The sequence below is a fragment of the Agelaius tricolor genome, unplaced genomic scaffold, assembly GCF_023055355.1.
Source record: "Agelaius tricolor isolate 1412-34295 unplaced genomic scaffold, bAgeTri1.0.p SCAF_2, whole genome shotgun sequence".
NCBI classification, from domain to species: Eukaryota; Metazoa; Chordata; class Aves; order Passeriformes; family Icteridae; genus Agelaius; species Agelaius tricolor.
This window is the reverse complement of record NW_027269262.1, coordinates 45,975,650-46,002,209: the sequence shown is the minus strand read 5'-3', so window position 1 is coordinate 46,002,209 and position 26,560 is coordinate 45,975,650. Positions and strand designations below refer to the sequence as shown.

Below are 26,560 nucleotides of genomic sequence, written 5' to 3'. Positions count from 1 at the left end.
CCAGCAATCTCCCATATAAGTTGCTCTCTCTATGCAAGCTTATATGCAGTAATGCAGCAGAGTCCTTCATCTCTTTAATTATAGCAGCTGATAATATCGTGGCACAGATAAAGCAAAGTGATTAATTAGGACCATATGGTGATTTTAAGCACTATGTATCTGAAATAGTATGAATAATTTGGGTGCAACATCTCAAATTTTGAAAAAGCAAGTATGTTCCTTTATCTGCTCAGAGGTACCTCATGATCAAAAAGAAAATTTGATTTGAAGGGCTTAGTCTCTGCTGACAAAATCGGTATTTTCTGTCGCATTTTACATCACACCTTTAGGAAAAGAAATCCACATACCTGAAAAATGTATGGTGTTCAACACACACTTTCCATAAGCGCTTTGCAGCACGATGATTTGGCAACTTAAACCCAATAGTGCTTTCAAACTGCTCAAACTAGGTAGGAAAAAAGAATAAGTATGTTTTTGATGCTGTGCATCTATTTTTAGACAGTGTACACAGGTTTATCTCCATTTCCTCCATCTGTATCACCTCATTGCAAGGGCAAATGTATATGCTCATGTACATAACCACATATATCCATATTCTACAGAAAGAATTCTGGGAAAGAAGCTGTAAATGATAATCTATGGCAACCTTTGAGGATCATTTCTGGGGGGAAACACTAGTAATGAGCAAGAGATTTCTTATGGTGACAGTGATGTTTTGTACCCTATAGTAACAAAGAGTTCAGTTAAGACTTGGGAGACTTCTGAGAAAACATCATTCAAGTGTTTTATCCTGTTGATTTAATTTCACTAGTTATAACTACAGTGGGAAGCCTAGTAATAGCTGGAGGTGAGCAATAGTCCTTAGGGATTGATTTGGTCTCACACAGCCTTAGATTAAGGATATTTACAGAGAAAGTACTACTGTTAGTAAATCACATTGGTTAGAATTAATTCATCTGAGGAGGATGAGGCAAGACAGGTAATTGAAAAGAGTTGTCCATAGATAAAAACAGACCTCTTTAGATTGTACTGCAAATTTATATATTTCAGATGCAGAAGCTGTGCCAGCTATATCTGCTGTAACATGTTGGTGGCTACATGCAGATAGCTGAGTAGGTAAAACAGAGTTGCTGTGATGGGGGAAAGGTAGACAGAAAGGCACTTGCAAGGAAGTCTGGATCCCTATGGAAGCTGACAGGGAAATAAGGCAGGAAATAACAAAATAATAAAGATGACGTGAGTTAGTGAATCACATTATCATCAAATGTAATTTGGACAGAGGCTGCATTGATTATGGAACTATGGAACTATTTTACACATGGAACTATGGCCTGGTCACAGGATACTGTATACCAAGACCAGCAGAGCTCAACAGGGTAGCCGTGGTGCAGAGCTTCAGTGCAGGCATTGGGAATTTGTTTGGGTTCCTAAAATCAAATTCAAGGCTAGAAATTTGGTTAATAAAACTGTGTCTGCTGACAGGCAGGAGACGTAGGTTTGTGGATTTTGGTTTAAGACTCTAAAAAAGACTCAGGCTCAGGGGTAGGGAGCCCCAGCAAGTTTCCCAGATCAATTATGAAGTCAGTCCCAGAGACACTGGCTGCATTAAGGGAGAAATGCCAGTCCTCATCTAAGTGATTTCTGTCCTGCTGTACAGCTCCACACTCTAAATGGATATGGGGATTTCATCTATCACAGGCCAATTATTGTACCAGCATTTAAAATGGAAATCCTCCTTCGCCTGTGATGACCCTGAATTTCTCAAGAGTTATCATCCTATAGGCCAGGTTGGACAGAGCTTAGGACAACCTGGTCTAGTGGATGGCATCCATGCCCACGGTGCGGGGGTTGGGACTAGATGATCATTAAGGTCCCTTCCAACCCAAACCCTTCCATGATATCCATGATTTCTGGGAGAGTGAATGCTCAGCCCTTGAGGTCGGTATTTGCTTTGCATCCGGCTGAGCCACGAGAGGGCACTCACTGTACGAGGTTTCACATCCCCTTCCCCAGAGCCAGAACAGGAGCTCCTGCGGGCCTGGGAGGGCTAATGTGTGCAGTTACCCAAAATGCTGCAAATATACTGGTCTGATATGTTTATAAAGGTTGGTATGGCCTGTCTGCATCTCTTAGTGGCTGAGATAAATGCCAGTTGCATGTACAGCATGAGGGAGGATAACAAGCTCTCCATGGATAAGCAATATGCTTCTTAAATGCCCAAAGTATTCATGATATGGATGAGCTTTTTATGTGCAGATGGCCATATTTATTCCTTACATTAGTTCATGGATGTAAACAGAAAAACACCAAAGTTGTTTTTTACCGGCATCTTAAAGAAAGTGTGTACCTAACCTTCCTAGGAAAACCAGCATAAATTAGGAAATATAAATGGAGAGGAGTGTTAAAAGCTTATAAGACAAAACAAATCAACAAATCAGTAAAAACATATGTTTTCTCAAGAGGCTCATCCACTTAAGAGAACCAGGATGCCCTTACCTCCCCTGGTCGGATTTTGATGTAGAAGTTGTTCCTCTTGTAGGAAATTTTCAAAACCTTTGGCCAGGCAAATCTATTTATTCTGAGTCTGTCTCGATATATCAAGAGTCCACTTGCACAGACTCCTAGCATGATTTCCACTCCTTCAGAATCCTGGAATAGCAAGCAATGAACTTTGTTGAGTATTTCTATCCTTGCATCCTACAGTACTAGAGATTCCTGTATCCTGTGTTTCTATCTGAGCTACGTCTTTTTAATGCATCAGCTGTAGTGACCTGATTTCTGAGCGTTACCCTCCTCACTGAATGCACTCATGCAAATAATAGTAAGGTTGGGCAGGGTGAAGGAAACTGAGGGTTTCCAATGTTTCCTTATATTTAACAAAGACTCCAAAAGGAGGAGGAAAATTTTAGATGTCATTAAAAGAAATACATCAATCATATAGCAAAGCTTTATTAGCATAATAAAAAAAATGTTATTAGCATAAATACCAGATTGAAAGTAGGTATGACAGCATAAAAATTTACTTCTCCTGGTATCACTCATCTCCATGACTAAGCCTTGTGAATCCTTAGATAAATTTTTCTTCTGTAGTTTGCTCACCTTTAGTATGTGGCTTTAGAAAGTTTGCTAATTTCTTTAATGCTTTTATGTCTTTGCTCAGTATTTTCACTTTGAAATGCCCAGTGGGCATAAAGTCGGGCATTTGGACCAGAAAGGATTCTTTTTTAAAAGTGTGTGACTGTGACTGTGCTATAACCTATGTTTGCCAGGAGGCTGTAGCTCAGACACAAGAGCACTACACAAAAGATCTGTCCACAATCTTGTCAGAACATACCCATATATATTGTTTTTTTTAAGAAACAAATATAGATTTTTCTTTCCTTTAGAAGTCTTCAAATAGTCTAAAATCAATTTTCACTATCTTCTATCACTGTTTTTTCATTTAGCTAAAGTACTAGTACTGATAGAGAAAAGAAGAATCCCCTTCAAAGTACTGAGTTCTTCGTAAATTGTTTTTAAATAACCTAAAGTCACAAAAACCTGATTGCAGAAGCTATGGAGATGCTACCCTATGATAATCATGATAGGAATTCATCATATTCCTCTAGTTTTCCCAACCAGCCATCTTTTAGGCACTTGGTGAAAATCTGATTACACTTCAAGACCAACACAATGGTATGCATGGTCAGTCATGATGAAACAGCAATGGCACAGCTTGAAATGAAAAAAAAGGTTTTAAAATCACAACACAGAAATAGTGCCACGAAGTCACTCCAGTGTTAGAAAACACATCAATAGAGGACATATGTTCCAACAACGATGGTATCACCACTTAAAGATAGATTTTTTCTAAATACAGCTCATGTGTGGTATCACCATCAGGCACTACAGAAAAGACAAAGCTAATTTTTTTCAATGTACTTCAGTTTCACTTTCCTAAGCAAAGAGCAATATCTAAATACACTGAACACATTCTGAAATAAAAAGTCTCACTGCAGTAATCACACCACCTGGTGAATGTCTGAAATGCAAGTGTGCTCATACATGGCATGTTTCTGCAGGTGCAAGGGACTTCTTTTTATACACTTTCTCAAAAATTGTTGAGAAATACCTTCTTTCCTTATCTCCATCTTCACCACAAATCTAAGTTTATTCAAGACTTCTGTTACTTGTTGGTGTCAGAGACTGTTTTCCAATATGCTACTTCTAGTGTAAAATAAAAGGAATAAAAGAATTGGGCTATTTTCAGGAGCCATGTGGTTACATGGGACAGGAACCTGTTAGCTGTAATGTCCGAGGCACATCCCTCTAGCTCTGCATACAGATGGGGTGGCCTTCCTCAGAATAGTGACAGCCCAGAGGACAAGTCTGTCTATTTGAACATATTTTTCATCACAGCCTTGCATTTGATAACTGAGAACTAGTTTTAATCTGAGCTGGTGAGTCCAACACTGAAGATATCGGCACAACCTTAATGAATTGACATTTACATAGAGACATTTGCTGTGGCATGACTTCCAAAAGACATGCACAGAGATACTTGTTCCCTAGCCTGACATCATCAAATCTCACTGGCAGACTTAATTAAAACTAAACATGACTTCTTACGCAGAGTCTACTTTTCCCACCTTCAGTTCAGGTTTCAAGATGACTGTGGGGTTCCTTAACCCACAGACAGGCACATCTTGGTTATCACTGCAGCTTTTTAAAATAAAGAGCATCAGTTTGGAGAGAGATTAGCTTTTCTACTTTTTCTACTTTTCTCTGAGTCTTTCAATATGAAAAAAAAAAAGAGCAAACAGGATACTAATACTTTTTCAGGAAAGAATAAATAAAATGGTTATCTTATAATATTCCATCTTAAAATGGGATATTATATGATAACACAGCTTTTCTACAATATTCTGAAAAAACACTTAGGCCTTAATGTTATGTTATGTAAAATTTTCAGTAACAAAGCCTGTTACTTTTTTAAAATAGTAATCCATTTAGTTACTGGTTTTTGGACTTCTTCGCATTGTGACATTTGCCAATCCATTTCTCTCTGCTCCAAATGTGCCTCAAGACAGTGTGTGTATCTGCAGGATACAGGGAAGGCAGTGGCATCCCTCCTGGTAGATGTTGCCCATTGAGCTGTACACAGATTCTTCATTTTCAGTGAAGGCAATTAACAGAACACAAAAGATTGCCTTGAATTCTGTAACACACATGTACAGCTCCTATGAAATGCCCCAGGGACACGGTCGCAGGCTCTTTCAAAATCCAAGCTGCAAATTTATCTCAATTCTTGAAAGGAGCTGCTGCAGCAAAAAGCCAGGCTCACAATAACTTGACCTTTACAGAAAATGCGGTTCCCTCCACAGGGCAGGATTCTTTGGTTACATATTCATTTGCCAAGGATGCTTGCTAACCTCAAAAATGTTAAAATCCATTAGTCTTACTCTGAGAGTGAAGAAAACAATAGTAATTATTTATTTGGGGAAAAAAACCTTAAAACCAAAAATTCGACAACCAATACAAGGCTAATAAGTGACTCTCTCCAGCCACAGTATGAATGACCATGTTTTATTCATAACTTAGCCTGCTGATGATTAGAGAAACTACTTGATCATGGGAGAATGTTTCCAGGAGAATTACTGCCCTCCCTGTCAACCGCAACAACCAGACTTCAGGAAAGAGACAAGCTGCTCTCTCCCCATTATCATCAATCTGATTAGTTTTCCAGCACAGCTAAATAATTGCTTAAAGTCCTTTGCAGCATAAAAATGATCTGCTATCCAGTTAACATAGCATGGTTGGCCTTACTAAACTGGAAAATGTAGCTGAATGAAAAGAAAATTCTCCACTCTCTGGACAGCTTCTAAAATTCTCTCTCATCAACTCGTCCACTCAGTATTTTCCTCAAGGATAGCATTTGTTTAATCAACATGAAAGTTGATGTGCAACATCTTTGAATCTATAGGATAAGTTATGTTATGGTTAAAATATATATTTATGCTTATTTCATGAGTCACCTTTCCTCATGTTGACACATGATTCGTCCCGGTCTCAAAAATACAAGAAAAAATAAATCAGGGAACCTATGCAGATCCAAGTACTATGCCACAGGAGAGTGGCATATGTCTTTCACTATGGCCAGTGAAAGAACCAAAGTACATACCTTGGCATGATGGAGATCTACTCCATACATTGATAGTTTTTTGGCATTCTCCAGGAAATGCATCTCAGCTTCTGCAGGTGTCATTCCCCTGAGGAAAAGTAACCAGTTCTAGCATAAATGTTAAGGAAACAGAATCCAAAAGAAAACCCAGCAGCTGGAAAACATTTTCAGCCTGTCAGAACTATAGTTTTACCCCTTATGTAGCTGGGTACCTACCAGAGCCACAGCTCTAGTGCAGACCCTGTTAACTCACATGCTGCAAAGCTCTTCTCTATCCAAAGACATGCAGAGGAGCCTTGCCAGAAAAACCTTAAGTACACCACTGCAGAGTTTAACATCTCCTGATGCACCAAGATGGTACCTGAAGCAGGCTGGAGCTCACACTGATGCCCTGTGCTTACCTGTGGCTCTTGTGCAGCTCGATCACTTTGTCCTCCAGCTCTTTAGTGTGGTTGGGCGCGAAGCGGAACTCGCTGATGTAGTCGCTGCCGTACTCATCGGGGTCGTAGTCGCCGAGCTCCGACTGCACGGTGTAGGAGCCCAGCAGGGCCAGCGTGACGAAGGAGCAGGGCAGCCGGCCTGAAACGATGTCATCTCTCAGCTGCAGGCAGAGGTAGTACCTGCAAGGGAGCACCAAAGCAGCTCAGACAGGGCTCCTGCACCGCTGCCCCCAAAGAAGCACCGCCCGAGCACTGGAAAGAGGCCTCGGATCCAACAGGCATTTGCAGACAGCCAAGGCCAGAGATCTTCGGCCACTCACAAGGACAATGATAATTTTGTAAAACAATCCCAGAACTCCCAAAACCCCAAGCTCTTGCCTAATGCCTAATTTATCAGTAGGAACACCTAATTTATCTTTATACAGCAGCATGGAGACATCCAAATAAAGTTATTACTTTGTTCAGTGAGCTAGATGAAGAAATACCCATTAAACATACTAGATTTCTATCACAAATCACTTACATATAAAACTACCTGATAATTCTTTCAGGAGAAAAAAATAATTAAATCTCTCATATAGTGTTCATTTAAGAATAGGAGAACACCAATTCTTTCAAAAAACATAAACTGTCTCTTTAGCAGCATGTTGTGTTTTCTCAAAAATACATTTAAACAGCAAGTGCTGTTAAAACCACAGAAATATGCAGTGGATGGTTTCACCAGATACATGAAAACAAAAAAAAGAAGTGAAAAGCATTGATTTGGTGGCAAAGGCAGAACTCCCGTGGGAAATTTAGGAGTCTGAAGAGGAGTAAAGCAATCCTTTCCTTTGGAAGTCCTCTGTTCAATTGTGAACTCTTGGCACACTGTCTTCCTGCACAGTACCTTCCACAGGGGACCCTGATCAAGGCCAAAGGCTTCATGGTACCTTAAAAGCACCAAGTAGTCCATAAAACACTGAAGGTTCAAAATATTCAAAGGTTACCAAATGTTGCAACAGGCTGAGGAACAGTTTGCTGATGGCACAAAAACTCATCACGTATCAAAACTTTTGTGCCTCCTTTCAAGGAGGAAATAAGGTGAAGTTTTGGGTTTTTTTGTTGTGGTTGCAATGTGAATACAAAACCAGAGTAGAGGTGTAGAGTGCAGAGCTGAGCGACTTGCAGAGGAAGGAGCAGCTATTAATTACCACCATATTCTCTATTCCATGCACACTGATCACTTACTTTGTCAAATGATACACAAAATTTGCATAGGCATGCTTATTCTCACCTATCCTGGCTTCAGCTGGGAAAGAATTCATTTTTTCCCTAAGTAGCTGGTACAGTGCTTGCTCTGTTTTGGATTCAGTATGGTCACCAAACCACAACAGTATCTCACTTCTTTCATAGTCATGATTTTACTTACAGTAATAACTTGTTACTACTGGCCAAAATGGGCATCAGGCATCTTTGTGAATATTAAAATCAACTCAAATGAATTTACATACTGAAAAATCTGGGGATTAGGCTTAAACTACACAAAATACTTCATAACACAGAGGATAGACACTGTTCACATGATCTTTTTTGTCAACGTATTGCATATTTTCCATAAACTCATATGAAAAACAGAGACAACTGGAATATAAAACATTTATTTTTTTGTATAATTAGAGTGTAAGTGTTACCAGAAACAGCTTTTAAGCCACTTCTTAAAAGGTATTTAATGTTTAAAACACCTGGTAATGTCCTCAGATAGCTGGGCAGGGTCTGGAGGGTAGAATTTCACATTAAATGCAAACTGCCAAGCACCACCTGGAAAAAAACATAGATTGACTGAAAGTACACTGCAAATGCAAATAGAGATGTTCATGCTACTCAATCACCAGCAAACTTAAAAATATCCCAGACAAGCAACTAATAAGAACAGGTTTTAGAATATTTTTCCCATACATCGTACTGAAGATACTGTATTAGATCAGATTTTACAGCTCTTTTCTTATTTAGCAGGAGTTTCACTGAAGTGAGGACTCTGAGTGAGCAGTAATTTATTACTAATACTAAAAAAACCTCTCAGTCTGAGAACAAGTTTTATTGAAAGTAAGCACCACACAGTCTGTACAAGTTTTAAAAACCAATAACCCAAAGCACAGAGACCACAAGCCAGAGTAAGAATGGGCTCTGGAGTAGGGTGATGTGCTGAGGTCTAGCTGCCCAAATCAGCTCACAGCATCCTCTCAGAGTGCTGCCTCAGCACATAGCTCCTTTCTTCAGCAGACATAAATTATTGTGCAGACAAAACTGCAAGGACAAACAGAGAGTATGACTGCAAAAGTACATAGCACTGGGGAATTCTTATTTAATTTTATTTCACTAAATTTAGTTGACCCACGGGATGGTTACTGGTTTGTATCTCAGCAAAATTATTTCTGGAGTGTTAGCTTTAAATGTTGTAAAAAAAATTAATATCAAGATTTAAAAATAGAGTTGAACATAGTAGGTAAATTTAGAAGCTGTTCTGAAAAAAAAGGGTTAGGTTACACTAGCACATGACTTGAATGCAAATGAAAAGCAATAACAAAACCCCAAACCACACTGTTCCTACAAGCAACAAGGAAATTTTATCCCATGGGAGGTACCATCCACTTTGGTTATCCACACATCTAATCTCAGATGTTCAAGGCCAGGCTGGATGGGGCTTTGAGCAGCCTGGTTTAGTGGGAGGTGTCCCTGCCCATGGCAGGGGTTGAAATTAGGTGATCTTTAAGGTCCCATCCAATCCAAACAATTCAATGATTCTATGAATATGCAAGAAGAGTTTTTATGTTAACCATCAGGAGTTCAGCTCTTGGCAAGATTTTTGGAGTCCTTGATTCTAGGAACTTTTCCATTTTCTTGGAAAGACAGTGAAAGGAAGATTTGGCTGGAAGTGAGGATGGGGCATGGTCCCAGCAGAGAGTAGACCATCCCCAAGGTGGGAATGCAGCCAGAGGCGACACTTGGTTCCACAACAGATGGAAGGGACCATGGCCTGTAAATCTATTTCTTGGCACAAAAAATAAATCAAACCTATGATAAAGCCTATCATAATAGCACAGATGGTTAAGCAGTCTTCATATTTACAGGGTTGGAATAAAACCCAACACTGTGCAAGTTAGTGGGTTATAACTAATGGGATGTGAACCATTCTCAACCACTGGGATGAAGTCCCAGCAGTGTGGTCTGCATGTTGTACAACTCAGCCAGTTTAGCAGGAGTATATATATGCTTTGGAAAGCATTATGGGTAACAGCACTACTTTTCCACTGTTGGCCTGTTCCAAACTTCTGGGATGAATTGTAGAGAGAAAGCAAATTATTACTGTAATTTTCTGCAAACACAACTGTCTACTGCCTCAAGTCCAGGATGAGACTCTTCTGCCCTGCTTAATCTCCCACTGTCACAACCTTTCATTGTCTATTTTGTGGCTTGGGTACATATTAAATGCATTTCAAATATGTGGTGGAGAGCTGAGCTGCTTTACTTGTATTTACCATCTGTGTAAACTGACTCATTGTGGTCTAAAGCACCTTCCTCTCCAGATCCATTCCTTCATGAAACTTAAAAAAGGCACATCTGCATTACTTGTTTTGCAGATCACTTACTTGTAATGAAAATAATACTGGAGGAAAGGGGAAGTTGTTCATAGTAACTGGGGAAATTTTCCCACCAGTGTAAATTAACCCTTTTAATCTTGGAAAGGGAAGGGATTTCTTTGCCAGGCTTTACCCAATTAATGTGAACTACCAGATACATTTGTTTGTGGAAGCAAAAGTGCTAGAAGAGGTCATTTACAAAATGTGCAAAGAAAAAAATATTACTGGGGCTTTTCTGCCCACAGAAGTCATACACATAGGCATTTTGTAAATTTTTAAAAGTGAGGGGAAGTAAAAAAATGCAAGTCAAATTTTGAACCCCACAGTCTCAGAAAGGTTTTTCTTTGAGCAGTTTTTGAATTTCCAATACATGAAGCCCAAAAGTGAAATAGAAATATAGATTTAGAATATAGGTTTTTGTTTTTAGTAGAAACTTATACTAAGTTTTTAACTAGATGTTTAGTTATAACAATTGAGCTTTTAAAAAGATTATTTTGAATTAGAAAATTCATGGTCATTTTTGGAAGAGAGATCAATCTTCTGAAATGAAGAAAGAAAAGATATTTTAGATAGAGTAATATTTTGCATCAGTGAATTATTTCAGTATGGGGCATGAACAGTGCTTCTGTATATGATATAAATATCAGTAATGCAAGAAATAATTCAAATACATGGCCTAGTCCCTAAGGTTACATTGCTTAATGTCAAACTTCAGGATTTTGCATCACTGCAAATGTCAAGTTGTTTTCAGCAACACAAGTTCACGTGTTACGAGCATCAGTAATGCTCCACCATCATCCTAGCATAAAAAAATCTAAAGGATGTACATAATTCCTTTGCTAAAGACTGGGGACAGGATACAAGAGACGACTGGAAATACGTTTTGTCCCCATGGGGAGACACGTAGAAGGGGCAACGATAACAAACTTACTTCGGATCTGCTTCTTGATTTCCTTGGCAGGGTCCAACCAATTCTGCAAAGAAAATGTTTCCTTTTTTCAATTTGAATTAGAAAACACAATAAACATTATTTTTAAAACAGTGCTATGAGTCAAAGCTAGAACATGTGAAGCTCTGCCACTCCTTTCTCCTTGGAGTAGCAGTAAGCAGGGCTAACACTAACTTTCAAGATGTGGTCCTGGGTAGAAACAAGATTTTTATTAACCTTCACAGACTTTGAGGGCCTGAATGATTTCAAATAAAGAATAAAAAATAGGAATTGGTAAAATGAGCCCACAGAGATCTTTTTGCAGAGTATCTTCAGGGAAAACAATTTCTGCAAGCTTGTTATAAAGAGGTGTTTTTGATTGATTTTTTCCCCCTCCAATCCTGGAAAGGTGGAAAAGACTTGGCAGACGATAAGCAAGTGCAGAGTAGGGATGTTTGCAATGCAGCATGGGCATGAGGGGCTCTCCAGGGAAAATAAGAGGCAGAACCACAGCACCTCTGCCCCCATCCACACCATGCAGAGCCCCATGACTATGCAAGACAAAACCCCTGCTGAGGAGGTGGAGAATTATCCCAGTGATGTGTTAGTACTCCAGAGATTCCAAGAAGCAGATGAAATCCCTCTGGAGGAGGCACACAGCAGCTTGGGGTCTCAGTTCCTCTGCTGTCTTGACCTCTAAGAGAATCAAATTAATATTTAAAATGCGTCAGAGCCCAGAACAAAAAGTTCGCTTTCCCCAGGAAAGTTCCACTTTCTCCAAAGAAAGATAAACAAATGTATCAGAGAGACAATAAAACACTAAAGAAATACCAAACAAGCAGAACACAACAATCCCTCCCCAACAAAAACAACCAGTTTGCAGCTGTCCAAACCTGCTCTGTGGTGCAAAACCTGAGCCTGAAGATCTCCAGCTATTGCTGAGCACAAAAGCACATTATGCACCAAGAAATTAAAGACACATTAGGGTTTCTGTTTACAAAGATGACATGGGATGTGGGCACATATGTTGTCTGGCTGGAAGTTATGTGCCAGAGGACGGTGATGAATTGCTAAGTACTTTGACATTAAAAATATGCATGTTATTGATCAATAAAAGGGGTGGCAGGCAGTTGTTCTTTTAACTGTTCAGCTCTGTAAAGTAACCGGTGACCTATAAATATTTAGTGCTTCTAAACCATGTGCTAATAATGAATCCATGCTTCTCTTTCCCATAGGAAAGCATAACTATCTGAAAATGCACTTAGATTTCTGCCTAGCTTTTTTCAAAACTCAAAACTAAGCACATGCTAGGGCATTATCTTGTGGTGGCAAGGACCAAGTATCTGCTTAAGTGATTTTCTGAATTAGAAACAAAGAAGCCTGTAAAGAAAGGGGGAAAAGTAAACAAAAAGACTGATTTATTTAATATCATATATATTTGAAACAAAAGGAAGCCTAGAAAACACAACTGTTGCTCCCACAAGACATAAACAGCGAAAAAAGTAGTAGAAGCTCCAGCTCCATCATGGAAGACCTTTCAGGCCACACAAAGCACAAAATACCCTCAGCTGATGAGCTCTGCTGAGCTACTGTGCATACTGCTAAGAAGTTTTGTAATGGTTTCTGTCAAAATATTTATCTTAAAATGCCAAAATAGCACAATATATTTTAAATTATGCTTTGATACACTCTCTTTTATGGTACCATGTCCCAAACACCTTCACATTAGATCATCTTCAACACTTGTAATACACAGCTTGTTTCATACGGAAGCTGGAATGCAGGACAGCAGAATGTGATTCACTGTTGCTACCAACTGCTTCTGAAGACTAATGTCCTTAGTCAAATCAACAATAATGCTAAGATAAAGTCAAGGCTTAAAGCCTTCCCTTATCTTGGCAGTTAGCAGGAAGAGTCAGACATCTCCTGCCTATTTGTGTCCCAATCACTATTATTAAGCCATATTTTAGTATTATGTGTTTTGCAGTGTATCTATAAGTGTAAATCTGACTTTCATCTTGACAGTAAAGGAATAAATCATACTAGAAAGAGCATCAGCTATATGATTAATATTTTCTATGTCATAAATTGCTGAAAGAGAGGGAACCCAGGGAAGCACAGGAGATGATCTTGAGGAGTAGAGTCACAAAAAAACAATTGATCAAACTGTGTATATGGAACTTGGCAAGGAAGATAAAAACAACTTCTGGATTGTTTGCAGCTGTCTGGGGAGTGTCTCAGGGAATTCTGATGTTCACATGCCAAAGGCCACCTGCATTTTTGTGGGTTACCTTTTGGTTTTCTGTGTCTCTGTATGTTAGCCCAAAGTAGTCTTTTTCCAAAAGGTTCAGATGCTCACACACTTTATCAAATAGCACTTGACCTCTGGAACGTTTCTGTGGGAAATAACAGAAAACAAATAAAAAGACGCTTAAGTTTGCAAAATAAAGTAATATAAGCATTAAAATAACACCTTTTCTGTCAAACCAGTAACCTCAAAATGATTCAAATCAATGCATCCATCCTTCCAACCTATTGACCTGGAGCTTCATAATATTCTGCTGAATGGGGCAAATCCTCTTTTCCTAAAACCTCAAGTCTTGCAGAGTTAGAAATAAGTCATGTATGTCATATTTCAACTTCCAGTAGGAAAATCTCTTCTGTCTTTCAGAAACTCCAGTTTCAAGAGCATGATGAGGTCACACCTTTGCAAACCAAAGCAATTCTTTGTGTGCAAGTAGCAACAAATAGCAGTACAAAATATTCCTGGTCATGGATTATCAGAGTTGTGACTGGGGGGGCAATCCACTGGAGGAAAAACCAAACATGGACATACTTTTTGCTTTGGTAACAATGTGGACTGATTTCAAGACCCATTTTTGTCTAATACACAGGGAAATGTGATTATGCCATCTATGGAAATCATGGGAGCAGCCTAGTATCTGACTGGGAACACAGCTGGGTAAAATCAGCTTTCCAGTGCCCCAGTAACCTTCTTTACTGCTGGCATGTCAGATGAGAAGACCTCTCACTGTCAGCATCTAGAGCCCTTAGCAGAAACTTTGTACTATCTATCACACTGGACAGTAAAAATTCAGGTCATCCTGTTTCTCAGCGTTGTATGTGAAATTGAGAAAATAACCCTCCAGAAAACCAAACAGACAGAAACATCCTCTTTATAACCTACACATGCCAACTTTGATATGCATTAACTACGATAAACAATTCAAAATTATTTGGTCCATATTTATCGCTGTGTTTCATCACTGCCTGCTTCCCAAAGTGCAACTCAGCTAAAGGAAAAATCTCCCCACTTTATTCTGACCACACGCATACATAAATATTTTAGTTGATGTCAGCACAGCATTTTCTTTATCTGTAGCATACACATGGCTAGAAGCAGACTGGAAACACACTACTTGTTTCAAAGGCAATGCAGGCAGTTGACAAAAAAGAGGAGAGAATGCCACCTCCAAATTTACATGCATCTGCCAACAGAGCTGCACCCAGACTGCAGTTCCAGCCCAGCAGCCTTGGCTGGGAGAGGGCAGTTCAAAATCCAAGCTCACACAGCTATGCCAACAAACCCATGGAGCCCAATGCTGGCCTTAAACTATTTTAGAAGTCCTAAGCAAGCCAAGAGAAAAAAAAAGGAAAGAACTGAGGGTTGCTGCCTAACACCCAGTGAAAACATCACAAGAGATGATGAAAGGAGTTGTGCAGCGTAATCTAATTTGTGTTAAATTTGGTATTTTTACTGGCATTCAAATGGTATATTGGAAAGGACAGTGGAAAACATCCTTTACATTTTATCAATGGAGAAACTGAAGCGTGGCCTAAAAAATGTTCTCCATCTGAGGAAGGAAAACCAGGCCCAGAAGTGCATTACAAGTGTATTCCTGTAACTTCATTTACTGTGCCTTCCAGCATTATTTGAGCAAACAGCTCTAAGGCCTTGTTCTGTGTGTCACATGCTTTCCACGCTGTAAGTAGGAAGCATAAATATGCCCCAGCTCCTTTATAGTGTCAAAACAAATGTTTAGTTAATTCTTCACGCCCTGAACTTGAAAGCAGGTAACAAGAGGTTGCTGGTTTTATACTTGGTGCTCTCTGTAGAGGAAGAAGCAGATAAAAAAGATCTTAATACTAGTGTGTGGAGAGGAAGCAACTCAGAATCTTTTAGCCAAAATGGTCACTTTTCTGCTGTAAGCAAGCAATGCAGCATTTTGACAAATTTCTTGCTCTTCTACTTGTTAACATACTAAGTAGTTGTACTGAATTGGAAAAAACAAGCAGGTTAGCTCTAGAGGACACCAGCTCTGAAAAACACTGGTCTGCACCAGTGCACCATTTATATGTATTCGAACTGTGGCACTTCAGTGCTCTCTTAATTTTAAGAGTCACTCAAGGCCAGCACAGGAGCTGTTTTATGTGGCCAATCCATAGCTACAGAGATCTACACAGACGTCTGTTTTGAGAAATAGTAGCGAGCAGCTGCAAGGTATGATATTTTAACAGGGAATTACAGGAAACAGCTGTGCAGGACTGTGCTGTAATAAAAACCAAATGCCCAGAAAACCCCCAGTGCTCAGTATTTCTTGTTTGGCTACACACTTCAAGTGAGAGTATCTATGGCAATCTGGAACAATTTTCTTGGCAATCTAACCTCCTCTTCCTCCTCCTGTATGAAGATGCCCAAGTTGTACATAAGTAATTTTCCACAGAATTCCTGCTGCATCAGGATGGGGGAAATCCTGCTGGTGGTGCAAGAGGACATGAGAAATCAAAATGTAACTAACAGCCCCCCCTGGCCAGTGTATTCTCTTCACCATCACAAGGTAAGAACTGGTGATGGTTGAGGGAAAGCCTGACCAAGATCACTTCTCCTCCTACAGAAACAGCCATTAGTGTCCAAACACTCACACTGAGTGTTGGATGAACCTCACATCATAGCCTCACCACTGCCCCTCACCCTGCCTGTTCCCAGGTCAGAGATGACCTGTGGGAGAAGGATTTAGAGGACTCTGAGGGAATTTGAGCAGCCTAAAATGAAGTCACCCCTGCTGTTCTCCTAATGCAAGAGAAATCCTCATGCATGCCCCTACACATAGGCAGCAGTGCCACTTTGTAACCATGTGTTGTGAGCAGGCACAGTGTTTCTGAAGCATCATTGCACAGAAACAAAGTGAAGGGAAGCTGTTGCATACATTCATGGAAAATGAGGAGGTTCAATTAGAAATATATAATTAAATCAATTGAACAGACCTGTTTTGCCCTTGTTATTTGTTTTTATTTTACTGCATGCCCAAATAACCCTGCCATAAAAGGCAAGGATATCATTGCTTTGGCAGGGAGAGAATGGGAGGGGAAGAGAAAGGTCAACTTACAAAATCATACAGCTCCTCAATTCATCTTAAAACTTCCTTTTCCATTATGTTGGAGTGACAAGTCTAAGATGATGAAAGATTGACAGTCTGCTGGTTACTGTGGATCACAACTTAATGCCAAAAATGCCAATCAATTCCCAGCAGTCCAAAAAACGTGGATCAAAAAATAAATAAAAAAAGAAGACTTTGTGCTATAAAATACTGACTTTGTAAATGAAAAAAAAATTCTGAAAGGTAAATCTGGCAAGAGCATCCACTAGAAATATTGTCAGATATTTTTCAGGCATGAATGGGATGAAAGGAAATGTGCAGACGTGATAAAAGACGCTTTGCTTAAGCTCCGGGAAATCAAGTAAACAGAAGGGATACAACACACAGATTAAATGGTATAAATGAACACAAAGGTCTGGGAGCAAAAATGTTATGTTTTTTCACAGCCTCATCCCTGAAGGTCTATAAAGGCCAGGGCTCTCTCTTGAAGCTGGAATGGGAATAAACAGCCTCCTGGTGAAGTTCCCAGTGAAAGGAGCCAGCAGCAGCAAACTTGGCAAGCCAGTGCCTGCCAGCAATTCTCACACATAAGGAGAAGCAGCCTCTCTTCTCACCAGCTTCTCCTCAGTTTTGATGCTAAGTTTCTCCTTCCTTAGGATGCTGAAGGTCACTAAAGGCTCTCTTGTCCCCTAGTGGGCTTCTGCACCATGCTCAAATCTTCCCACATCATCTTCTTCAGCCCATATCCCTCCATCATACCCCCATCACCTTACAAGATCACCAGACCAAGACTGTGTGAACACAGAGTGAAGAGCTCAAAAATTCAAGTACTTCCACCTTTGCTCTGCCTGGATAACAAGATTAATATCAAGTCAATTATTCTCATTGGCAAAAATTTAGCTACAACTTTCAGTATTTCTTAATGCAGAACAATAATAAGAAAGTTTTCCTTTATTATGATTAAACCCATAAGCTGTAAAGTACCTATAATAAGCAAACATTATCAAAATGACAAAATGCAAGTGTTTGTTATCACTTCAGCCACAAACTATGTGCTGTATGGTAATCACAGAACCACTGATGGCTGAGGCTGGAGGGCGCCTCTGGAGTTTGCCTAGTCCATTCTCCCTTCTCCAGAAGCACCAACTAAAGCAGATTTGTCACGATCATGCCCACTTGGTTTTGAATACCTCCATGGATGGAGACTCCACAGCCTGTGGGGGCCACCCTCATGTGATTTTTTTTTTTCTTCTGTTTAAATGGAAATTCCTGTCTTTCACTTTGTGCCCCTTGTCTCCTGTTGTAGCAAATGTGTACCCCCAACCACATTCTGGCTCTGTCTTCTTCACTCCTCCCATCAGATATTGATACACATTGCTGAGATCCCCCTGAGCCTTCTTTCCTCCAGGCTGAAGAGTTCCAGCTCTCAGCTTTTCCTTGTAAAAGACATACTCCAGGGCCTTCCTCATATCTGTGCCTTTGCTGAACTCTGCCCAGTATGTTCATGTTTCCCGTGTACCGGGAAATGCAGAATCAGACTCAGTACTTCAAGACTGAGAAAAGGGAAAGGATAATCTCCCTCAGCCTGCTGGTAACACTGCCCAGGATGGTACTGACCTTCTGTGCTGCCAGGGAACATCACTGACTTCTGTTCACCTTTTTGCCCATCAGGACCCTTGAGTAATAAAAAGCTCTGTATTGTGCCAACCCAGCTCCCAAACCCATATGTTATTGTACTGTGTTAAGCCACAAGGAAAATTACATCAAAAATGAGCAACCAGCAACTTAATACAAAGATATGATGCCAACTTCCTTGTCCTACAGGTGGTAGTAAGACTCCAGAAAATTCCTTTGGGAGTCAGTAAAATATAGGAAAGAGATCAGGAAGATTTCAAATGTTATGTGCTGGATTGTGCATCCCAGGCTGGAAGCCAGTTGTGCCAGAAGAAAATTTATCAGCATTCAGATCTGCCACCTCCAAGGGACAAATTTTATTTCTGTGAAAGGCAGTAGGCTTGGCTGCCCCATGCCAGGAGGCACCACCTCTCCAAAAGGTCTTCAAGCTGCTGTGCCTCTTGGTTTGGCAAACCTGTCCTGTCCCTGAAACAATCATTTGCAGTCTTTCTGCAGGCCATTTTGGCACCTACCCTGATAATGCAGCCTGAGCCTCTTCTGTTGCCCCTCACCCTGAATGACCCACTTTCACTTGTTGGGTAACCTCCAGCCTACAGGACCAGCCACCTTTCCTAGCTCTATGCCAGTTAGAGCTGTCCATGCTGAGGACCTGTCAGTACTCAGGCTTCTTTCAGACAGAATCCAGCCCTCTGTCTGACAGATTTCTCACTGGAGGGGCAATGCCATTCTGGGATTGGTAGCTCAACATGGCTGAGGAGCCTCTGCTCTCAGAGGGTTTCAAGACATTGGCCAGGCAATGCCACAGCTGGCCTGACCACACCTGCCCCCTGCCCTGCCCCCTGCCCTGCTCATGTCAGGGGTCTCTCTCCAGTCCCTTTGAAACATCACAGCCATGACACTGGGATCCCTGTGCACCTCCCCAGGTGCCAAGGGGTTCAGTGTCTGATTACAGGACCGAGTGTTGGTCAACTCTCAAGGCTCTATTTTTGCTCACTAGCAGATTACCCTCCTCTCACTGAGAGGGAAACAGGATGAGGAGCTGATGAGCAGCAAGCAGCCCTCTTTGCTTCCTAGAAATGAAAACTATTGCAGCCTCCAAAGTGACGCACTTTGGGGCGGTTCTGCTTTGGCATTCAATGCTGCAGTCTCATGTGGGTGCAGAACGCTGAGCAAGGGCTGCTTGCAGCATGGAATCAATTACAAGGGATCACATTCAGACCAAATTTTGCAGAGCTAGGGAAAACACAAAGTGAGAACAGAGTTCTACAGCCAGACATCTATAACAGGATCCATTTTTGCCACTAATAACCATCAACTCCACTGCACAGTAACCACAAGGTCAGGACAGCCCGATGAACTGAAACTCCACTTCCCTTTCTGCTCAGTCAAGGAGCACAGCAAGATGAAAATGTATCACAGCTGTGGACCTGGATTTTAAAAGGGATGAGTTTACATGTAACTTTCTGCACAAATACAAATGCAAATGACCTTGCTGCTTTCCTGGGAAAAGCTGCCAAGCTGCCAGTGAGCAATGTCACACTAGCTCCAGCCTGGCATCCAACTCCATACAATTACTGTAATAACTCTAGTTAGGCAGGATCGCTGGAATAAGGACAAACAGATCAGTATCATGAAATCCCAGTACGAATAATTGGACTCAAAGTGATGTTGAGGTTATCTGGTTCACATTCCTAATTAGCATTTGCACTTTCCAATGGATCTCAACAATGCACTGTATAAATGTGTGGGCTGGCTCTAGCCTTGCATGCTGTAATGTATTTTGGCATGTGGCTGTACTAACCTCTTCCTTTTCCCCTCTTACTTCTGGTGGGAAAGAATTAGCCTTTTTTTTTCCCTTTCCAATGTTTCAATGTTTTTTTGATGAAAAATTTTCCAATTGTGTGCTGAGCACTGATTTTATTTCATTTAACTGTTACAATTTAAATTACTTTTTGCAATTTAATTTGGTAGATACTTTCATTTTCTACACTGCATGGGCTGCATGGTAGTCTCCTATGTGCAAACACAAGTAAAACACCATCTACTAAAATGCATATGGCAACAAATAAAGAAGCATACACAAGGGGAAGCTTCTCCATCCCCATATTGCAGCTTCTGCAATTATTCTTGCAACACAAACAAGTGAAAATGATTAACTGGTTGTCAGGAATACTTTGTACTCACCACAGAGAGCACTCTCTTAACAAAATTCCCCCAGCTGAGTCTCTGAGTCGCTGAATTCCAGCCTCCTGACAACACAATTTCTCATTCTTTCCTCATGAACTACCCCATTTACACAAAATATCTGCCAAATCCCAGGAAAAAAACCCCAATACTCCTGCAAATACTCATTACTTGCAAGCTAAAGTGACCAAGCCTGCAATATCACTTTTGTATTGAGAATCCCATTTCTGGGGGAGGGATATGAACATCACACATCTGTAATAAATTAATATGCATAAGCAAGTATGTATATAATTTGATGCATACAATACATGGATACAAACAGATGTGAATTTGTAAGTGAATGTTCATTGTAGTTCCAAATGTAGAGAAGCTTGTGGCCACATCATATTGCTTCTCTATCTACAGAAAGTCAATCAGAGATTCTAAACTCACACAGTCGTTCTGGTAAGGAGCACATTTTCATCTGTGAATGAAATAATAATCAACATACCATGACATTTCCCATGTTTTTCCTGAAAAGACTTTGAGCTGTTCAAGAACCAAAGAGCTGAACTGAGAAATTCTAGGAGCTGATCATTGCACTTTAGGCCAGAAAATTTCCAAACATAGAAGACATGTTTTTTGAACATGTCTTGATTGAAGCCAGCAGAAAGAAATAGCAATTTTTCTCAAGGAAGATAAATGGAAAAAGTAATTCCAAGGAAGTTTAACTTAATTTCACTTCCACACATTCGTAATTTGCATTTTCAAAGGATTTACTCTTTCCCTGTTTATACTTCTCCACAGTTTCTCTCCACAGGGAAAAGAAGATGAAGCAGAAAGGTGACAGGAGTGAAAATAACCCCTGAATTTCTTCAAATCTCTCATTTATCAACTGAAGTTCACAGCAGGAAGCTAAGGAGAATCCAGAAAGAAAAACAGGATAGAGAATCTTTACTGGAGTCTTAACTGGCTGAAAATCAGCAAATTTTCCTCTGGTTTACTGAAGTAAATATCACATGTGTAACTGTAGGATAAAAGCATCTGGGAGCATAACATGACTTAACCACTGGAATTTAGGTCTCTAAATCCCCTGCCGTGCTTGCTGAAAATGGCACTGGCAGTTCCAGAAGCATCAATAACAGTTAATTCATCTGAAAGTTCAGTGTGTTGCAGGTCATGTTCTAGGCATTCCACAAAACATTTTCAAGTCATTTCTTCTAGGGAAAGAAACCTTTGGCAAAGTTAGCAGTGCAACACTGTACACCAAAGACAAAGGTAGGATATATATTGACAAAGCAAACAACAAATGCCCAAAAAAAAAAAGCTTAAAAATAAAGGAAATTAACTCATTTTGACTTTTTATTCCAACTACTTGGTTTCTTGCAGAAAAAAATCTGCATATGCAAACCATTATAAACCAATGGCTTGGGTTAGAAGAATCCTTAAAGATCATCTAGTTCCACCCCCCTGCCATAAGCAGGGACACCTTCCACTAAACCAGATTGCTTGAAGTCCCATCCAACCTGGCCTTGAACACTTCCAGGGACAAGGCATCCACAACTCTGGGAAATCAGTGTCTCAGCACCCTCACAGTAAAGAATTTCCTCCCAACATCCAATCTAAATGTTCCTTATTTTAGTTTAAAACAGTTCCCCTTTGTCCTATCACTATCTGTCTGAGTAAAATGTCTCTTTCCCTCTTTTCTGTAAGCCCCCTTTAACTCCTGGAAGGCCACAATAAGGTTTCCCTGGATTCCTTTCCAGGCCAAACAACCCCAACCCTCTCAGTCCTGTCTTTACAGAGGAAGTGCTCCAGCCCTCTGAGAAACTTTGTTGCCCTCCCCTGGATGAGGAGGAGACATAAATGTTCAAAATATAACACATTAATCATAAATGTTCATAAATGTATCCCTAGATGGACAGAACCCTCTCATCCAGTTTGTAAGCAGTTGGCCACCAAGTGTAGGAGATATTGAACAAGACGTTTTTGCCAGCCTCTTAGGATGCAATGGGAAAAAGGACACACTCCAAGAAAAGAAAATGTTCAAAGCAAAATACATTAATTTTTTGGTTCTCAAAAGTTTTCCATACTTCAATGGTAAAATGTATTTGGAAATGTCCCAAGTCAAAACTCCAGATAATATCTACTTAATAAAATATTTAGCCAAAAGTGCGGGGAACTGAGAATTAGTCAATTTCAAAAAGATTTTTCTGAAAAAAGCTATATCAAAAAGACTTCTTTTTTTCTTTTCTGTTATGAAGCTACCTCATGTACAGAAATGCTTTTCCTGAAAGCTGCATATCAATAAAACCTCTCCAACTGTTTTATTTCTTTATTAACTTCTTTATGTGTGAACCTTCATAAAACATCCCAGTAGGGGACTGATATAGAGTAATAGTTTGAAATAAAACCTGCAATAATATTTTGCATATCTGTCTCTGCCTTTTAATTTAGAACACTATCTTATACTGCCTTGCACATATAAGTGATGCCACATAAGGAAACAGAGTAGATGAGAAGGTATCTTAACATAAAGTGATGATTGATCACTGTCTTTTTTCCCCCCATGATGGTAGTACTATAATTCAGCATCTTATTGATATTTATTGTAATACACCGTATTGAAATGTATTACCATTCCTGAAAATAACCTTTTCTGTCAACTGCTAACCAAGTATTTAGATCAACAGATAAACACGTAACACTGCCTATGCTACAGTCAGATACCTGCAGCAAATGTCAATGACATTGTATAATATGACATAGTTTTTATCAGGGGCAACCTTCTTTAATGCCATTTGAGCTGGCAATCCTAAACAGCCAGCACTAATCTACAAAAACCCAGAGGACTGCTAAATCCCAGTAAGACGATTGGTGACCTAGTCCCGATTCTGGCATCAAACCAAATTAGGGTTTTTGCCTTCTACATCAGCAGCAGAGATCACACCAGCACTGGCACCACACAATCTCTAAGTGTACTGATGGGTGCTCCACACAGTTTGCATCTTTGGGAAAACAGTGAGCACTCCTTTCATGACAATGCAACCATGCTGGGGGCACTCGATAAAAAATGAACACTGGAGCATGTTTTTGGATGTGGAAGTGTGAGAGCCATGTCTGCATGTGCACAAGGGCTACAGAAATACCTGTCAAATGTGATGATTCTCAAATGCATCCCAAGTGCATCAAGAGACTGCATACTGTATAAACTGAGGTCTGCTACCAGCTTATGAGCACTACCCTCTGACAAATGAATATAAAAAGTGGACACAATTTCTCAATTAGAACTTCTGTTCTCAGCACATTTATTAGCTTTGCACATTTGCTAAATCATGACATAAAATAATAAACAGTATTCCATTTATGAAGGCCTTTCAGCAGAGAAAGTAACACCCTCACTCAGCTTTCTTGAGAGCACAGATTGTTTGGGCTAGGATTTTAGCTAGACATGCAGCTGATCCATTGGCTTAATGCCTCCTGATTGCCCTACAGCCTCCTGCAAGACACTCTGCAGTAACTCAGGCAGGTCTCTTGGGATTCATGCAGCAGCTGAAGCTTTCCAGTGGTGGCTATAAATATTTTCCTTATTCTACCTATACTTGGATAAACTCAGCAAACACTCATCTCTCCTCATCTCACGTGCTAACTGTGCACAAGTCTAGTACCAACATAGCAAGGGGAACCAATCACTACCTGAGATATAAATAGTCCTTGGCATTTATCAACAAAAAAAACCAACCCATAAACAGTTTGTTTATTTTCAGCTGAAAAAGCTCTACTGTCAACATAGTCCGATTTACAGAGTAATCTTGCCATATGAATTTAAAAGCCACAGAGCTCTCTCTGACCTACATTGCCAGCCTGGAGTGAAAAAAAAATACACTGCAGAGAAAGATGCTCTTGAGGCAGAAGAGGGAGCAGGATGATCAGGCTTTTAGATTTGGGGTACCTTAGATGGTATTGCACCACCAGTGCTGGGGTTTTCATGAAAACTAACATATCCTGTTCTCAGGCTACATCCAAGATTTATCCACTTCAGATCAAAACCATTTCTGCCAGAGTGAGATAAACCATGAGAGACAGACCTTGCTGCCTATCAACACTTTGCTTTGCAAGCAGATACTTCACCACCCAGCCCTGTCTATGATATTCTGTTCACTGTATCAACAGACAAGGATGAGAAAACATAAAAGCAGACCAGTGCTGCATGGGGCTCAGCTGTAAAAAAAATAATCACCCATATGAGGCGTTAAGATTTTCTTAGACATGGTAATATATTTAGAGGATGATAATAAAGTGAAGGTTTACTTAGTTTAGGTCTGGAAAGGGCAACTCTAAGTGTTGACATGGGGACAGCACCTATAAATTGGAGCAACTAGAAACAGAGTTGATGAATTTAGACAGCTTGGTTGGGACTGGAACAAGCAGCAGGCACTTCATTGACACAGAAACAGAGCAGGAAACATGACAAAATGCAGGGAGGCTTGGCAGGAGCGTGACTGGGCAGCAACATGAAAATCAGCAACTACTGTGTTGGTTGGGCATGAGGTAGAGGGGGGAATGTGCACACTGTACAGAAACAGCAGAAGGCTTTGTGTGTCCATTTGGAAAAGGGAAAAGACAAAGCCTGTCATCCACTTTTTGATTTATATTCCAGCAGTCATTAAAAAATACACACAGAGGTTGGGTGCTGGCTGCACAAGGCACTCCAGTAAGAAGCTGGAGGCTCTCTGGGGCCAAGACCACCCCAGGCAATAAGCCTGGAGAAGACAAACACGAAGGGACTGATGCAGTCTTACCCTGGTGAGGCCATCAGCAAGGATGGTGACAAGGACAGGACCCCTGGAACCAACAGACATCTCTCAGTCTGGAGTGAAAGGCAGGTGGAAGATCATCCTCTCCTGGACTCTTGCAAACAGATTAACCAGCAAAGAACCCTGCAGCACCTCAGTTTGAGTGTGCCTGATCAAACCTAGTTTTTAAAAACTTTGCCAGATGGAGAACAAGCTCCTGTTGCCTGGCTTGCGTCCAGCTGGTTCCCCAAGGGGAAAGAACCAGAGGCACTATTTCAGTAGAAAGTTTTCAGCTAACCATTTATTACCAAAATATATGCAATTTCAGAGCAGCTGAAAGTATTTGTCCATGTAGCTGGACTGCTCACAATAGTTTTCAATGTTATGAAAAATGGCTGGCACCTCCAAGGTATCAAAATGACTATTTTTGCCTGATAAACTCAACATTTCACTGCACAAATAATTTTCAGAAACTATTAAGAAAAGATGCTCATTAAGAGGATTAGATGTAGAAAATGTAGATCTGGAGAAAATGTGTACATTTTATTTCTTTTAAGCTTCTGGCATTTGATTGTGACCATGTCCTCTGCTATGCCAAAATGTGTAATTTAAGGCCCCACCTGCTGTCCACTTGGTACATCTAAAGGAGTGACTTAGTTTTAATTCTTGGTTCCTCATTCAATCTCTAAAATACTTGCATATGAACTGGGGAAAATATCTGTCTAGTTGCTTAGGTGTCTGCCTGCCAAGGTTATAAGAGACCTTCCCCCTGAATAGCACACAGCCCAGATATTCCCAGCCACAAGAGGCTGTCGGGGGACCTGAGCCTGCCCTGGCAAGGCAGAAATGCTCCAGCCCCACTTCCTCAGCCTTGTGGCATTTCAAAAAGGCTTAGCTCAACCTGACTTGTTTTAATTTAGATTTCTTTAGCTTCAGTGAAATAAGAATAATAATCATAATCACTAAAAAGGAGCCCAAAAATTTTTATTTTTGTTTCAATTACCAAACTGAAGAAAAAAAAAACCCTTTCTCTTTTCAGCCTCACAGTTGATTATTATGAGATCATTATGACATTGGTTCTGATTTCCAGATCATTATGCTTCTTGAATTGACAATTATTTTAACTCATAAAAAGAGGCCTATGGTATTTGGAAAAACCAAGTCAGAAGAACTGTTTATTAACTTTATTCAGCTGAAACATATTCAGGCAATACTCAGACTCCTACTGACATGTGTCAGGTAACATAGATCTTAAGTGAATCCCCTGGCTAATCCAAGTCAGCCCTAATTAGAGGGTCTGGGGACAGAAAACATGCTGTGTAACAGCAATGATGCCTCTCAACCCAGCCACTTTTAGTGAAACATATCCCGGGGAAGAAACAAGACTCAAAACAAAGGTCTTCATATTAAATTAAGTGAAGTGCAAGCAATGAGTAGGTC

General features: G+C 40.3%; 1 protein-coding gene across 26 annotated transcripts in view; it reads right to left on the bottom strand.

Moving 5' to 3' along the window:
* Nucleotides 1-26,560, bottom strand: part of EPB41L3 (erythrocyte membrane protein band 4.1 like 3) — a 97,304-nt gene that overhangs the window by 28,345 nt on the left and 42,399 nt on the right. For all 26 annotated transcript variants that reach the window (XM_071417562.1, XM_071417582.1, XM_071417460.1 and 23 more), the window contains exons 4-10: nucleotides 13,437-13,541; nucleotides 11,149-11,191; nucleotides 8,322-8,397; nucleotides 6,562-6,780; nucleotides 6,161-6,248; nucleotides 2,497-2,649; nucleotides 348-445 (exon numbers count right to left, since the gene is read on the bottom strand). In XM_071417562.1, coding sequence (XP_071273663.1) covers nucleotides 348-445; nucleotides 2,497-2,649; nucleotides 6,161-6,248; nucleotides 6,562-6,780; nucleotides 8,322-8,397; nucleotides 11,149-11,191; nucleotides 13,437-13,541 — 782 coding nt within the window. The remainder of the gene's footprint in view (nucleotides 1-347; nucleotides 446-2,496; nucleotides 2,650-6,160; nucleotides 6,249-6,561; nucleotides 6,781-8,321; nucleotides 8,398-11,148; nucleotides 11,192-13,436; nucleotides 13,542-26,560) is intronic.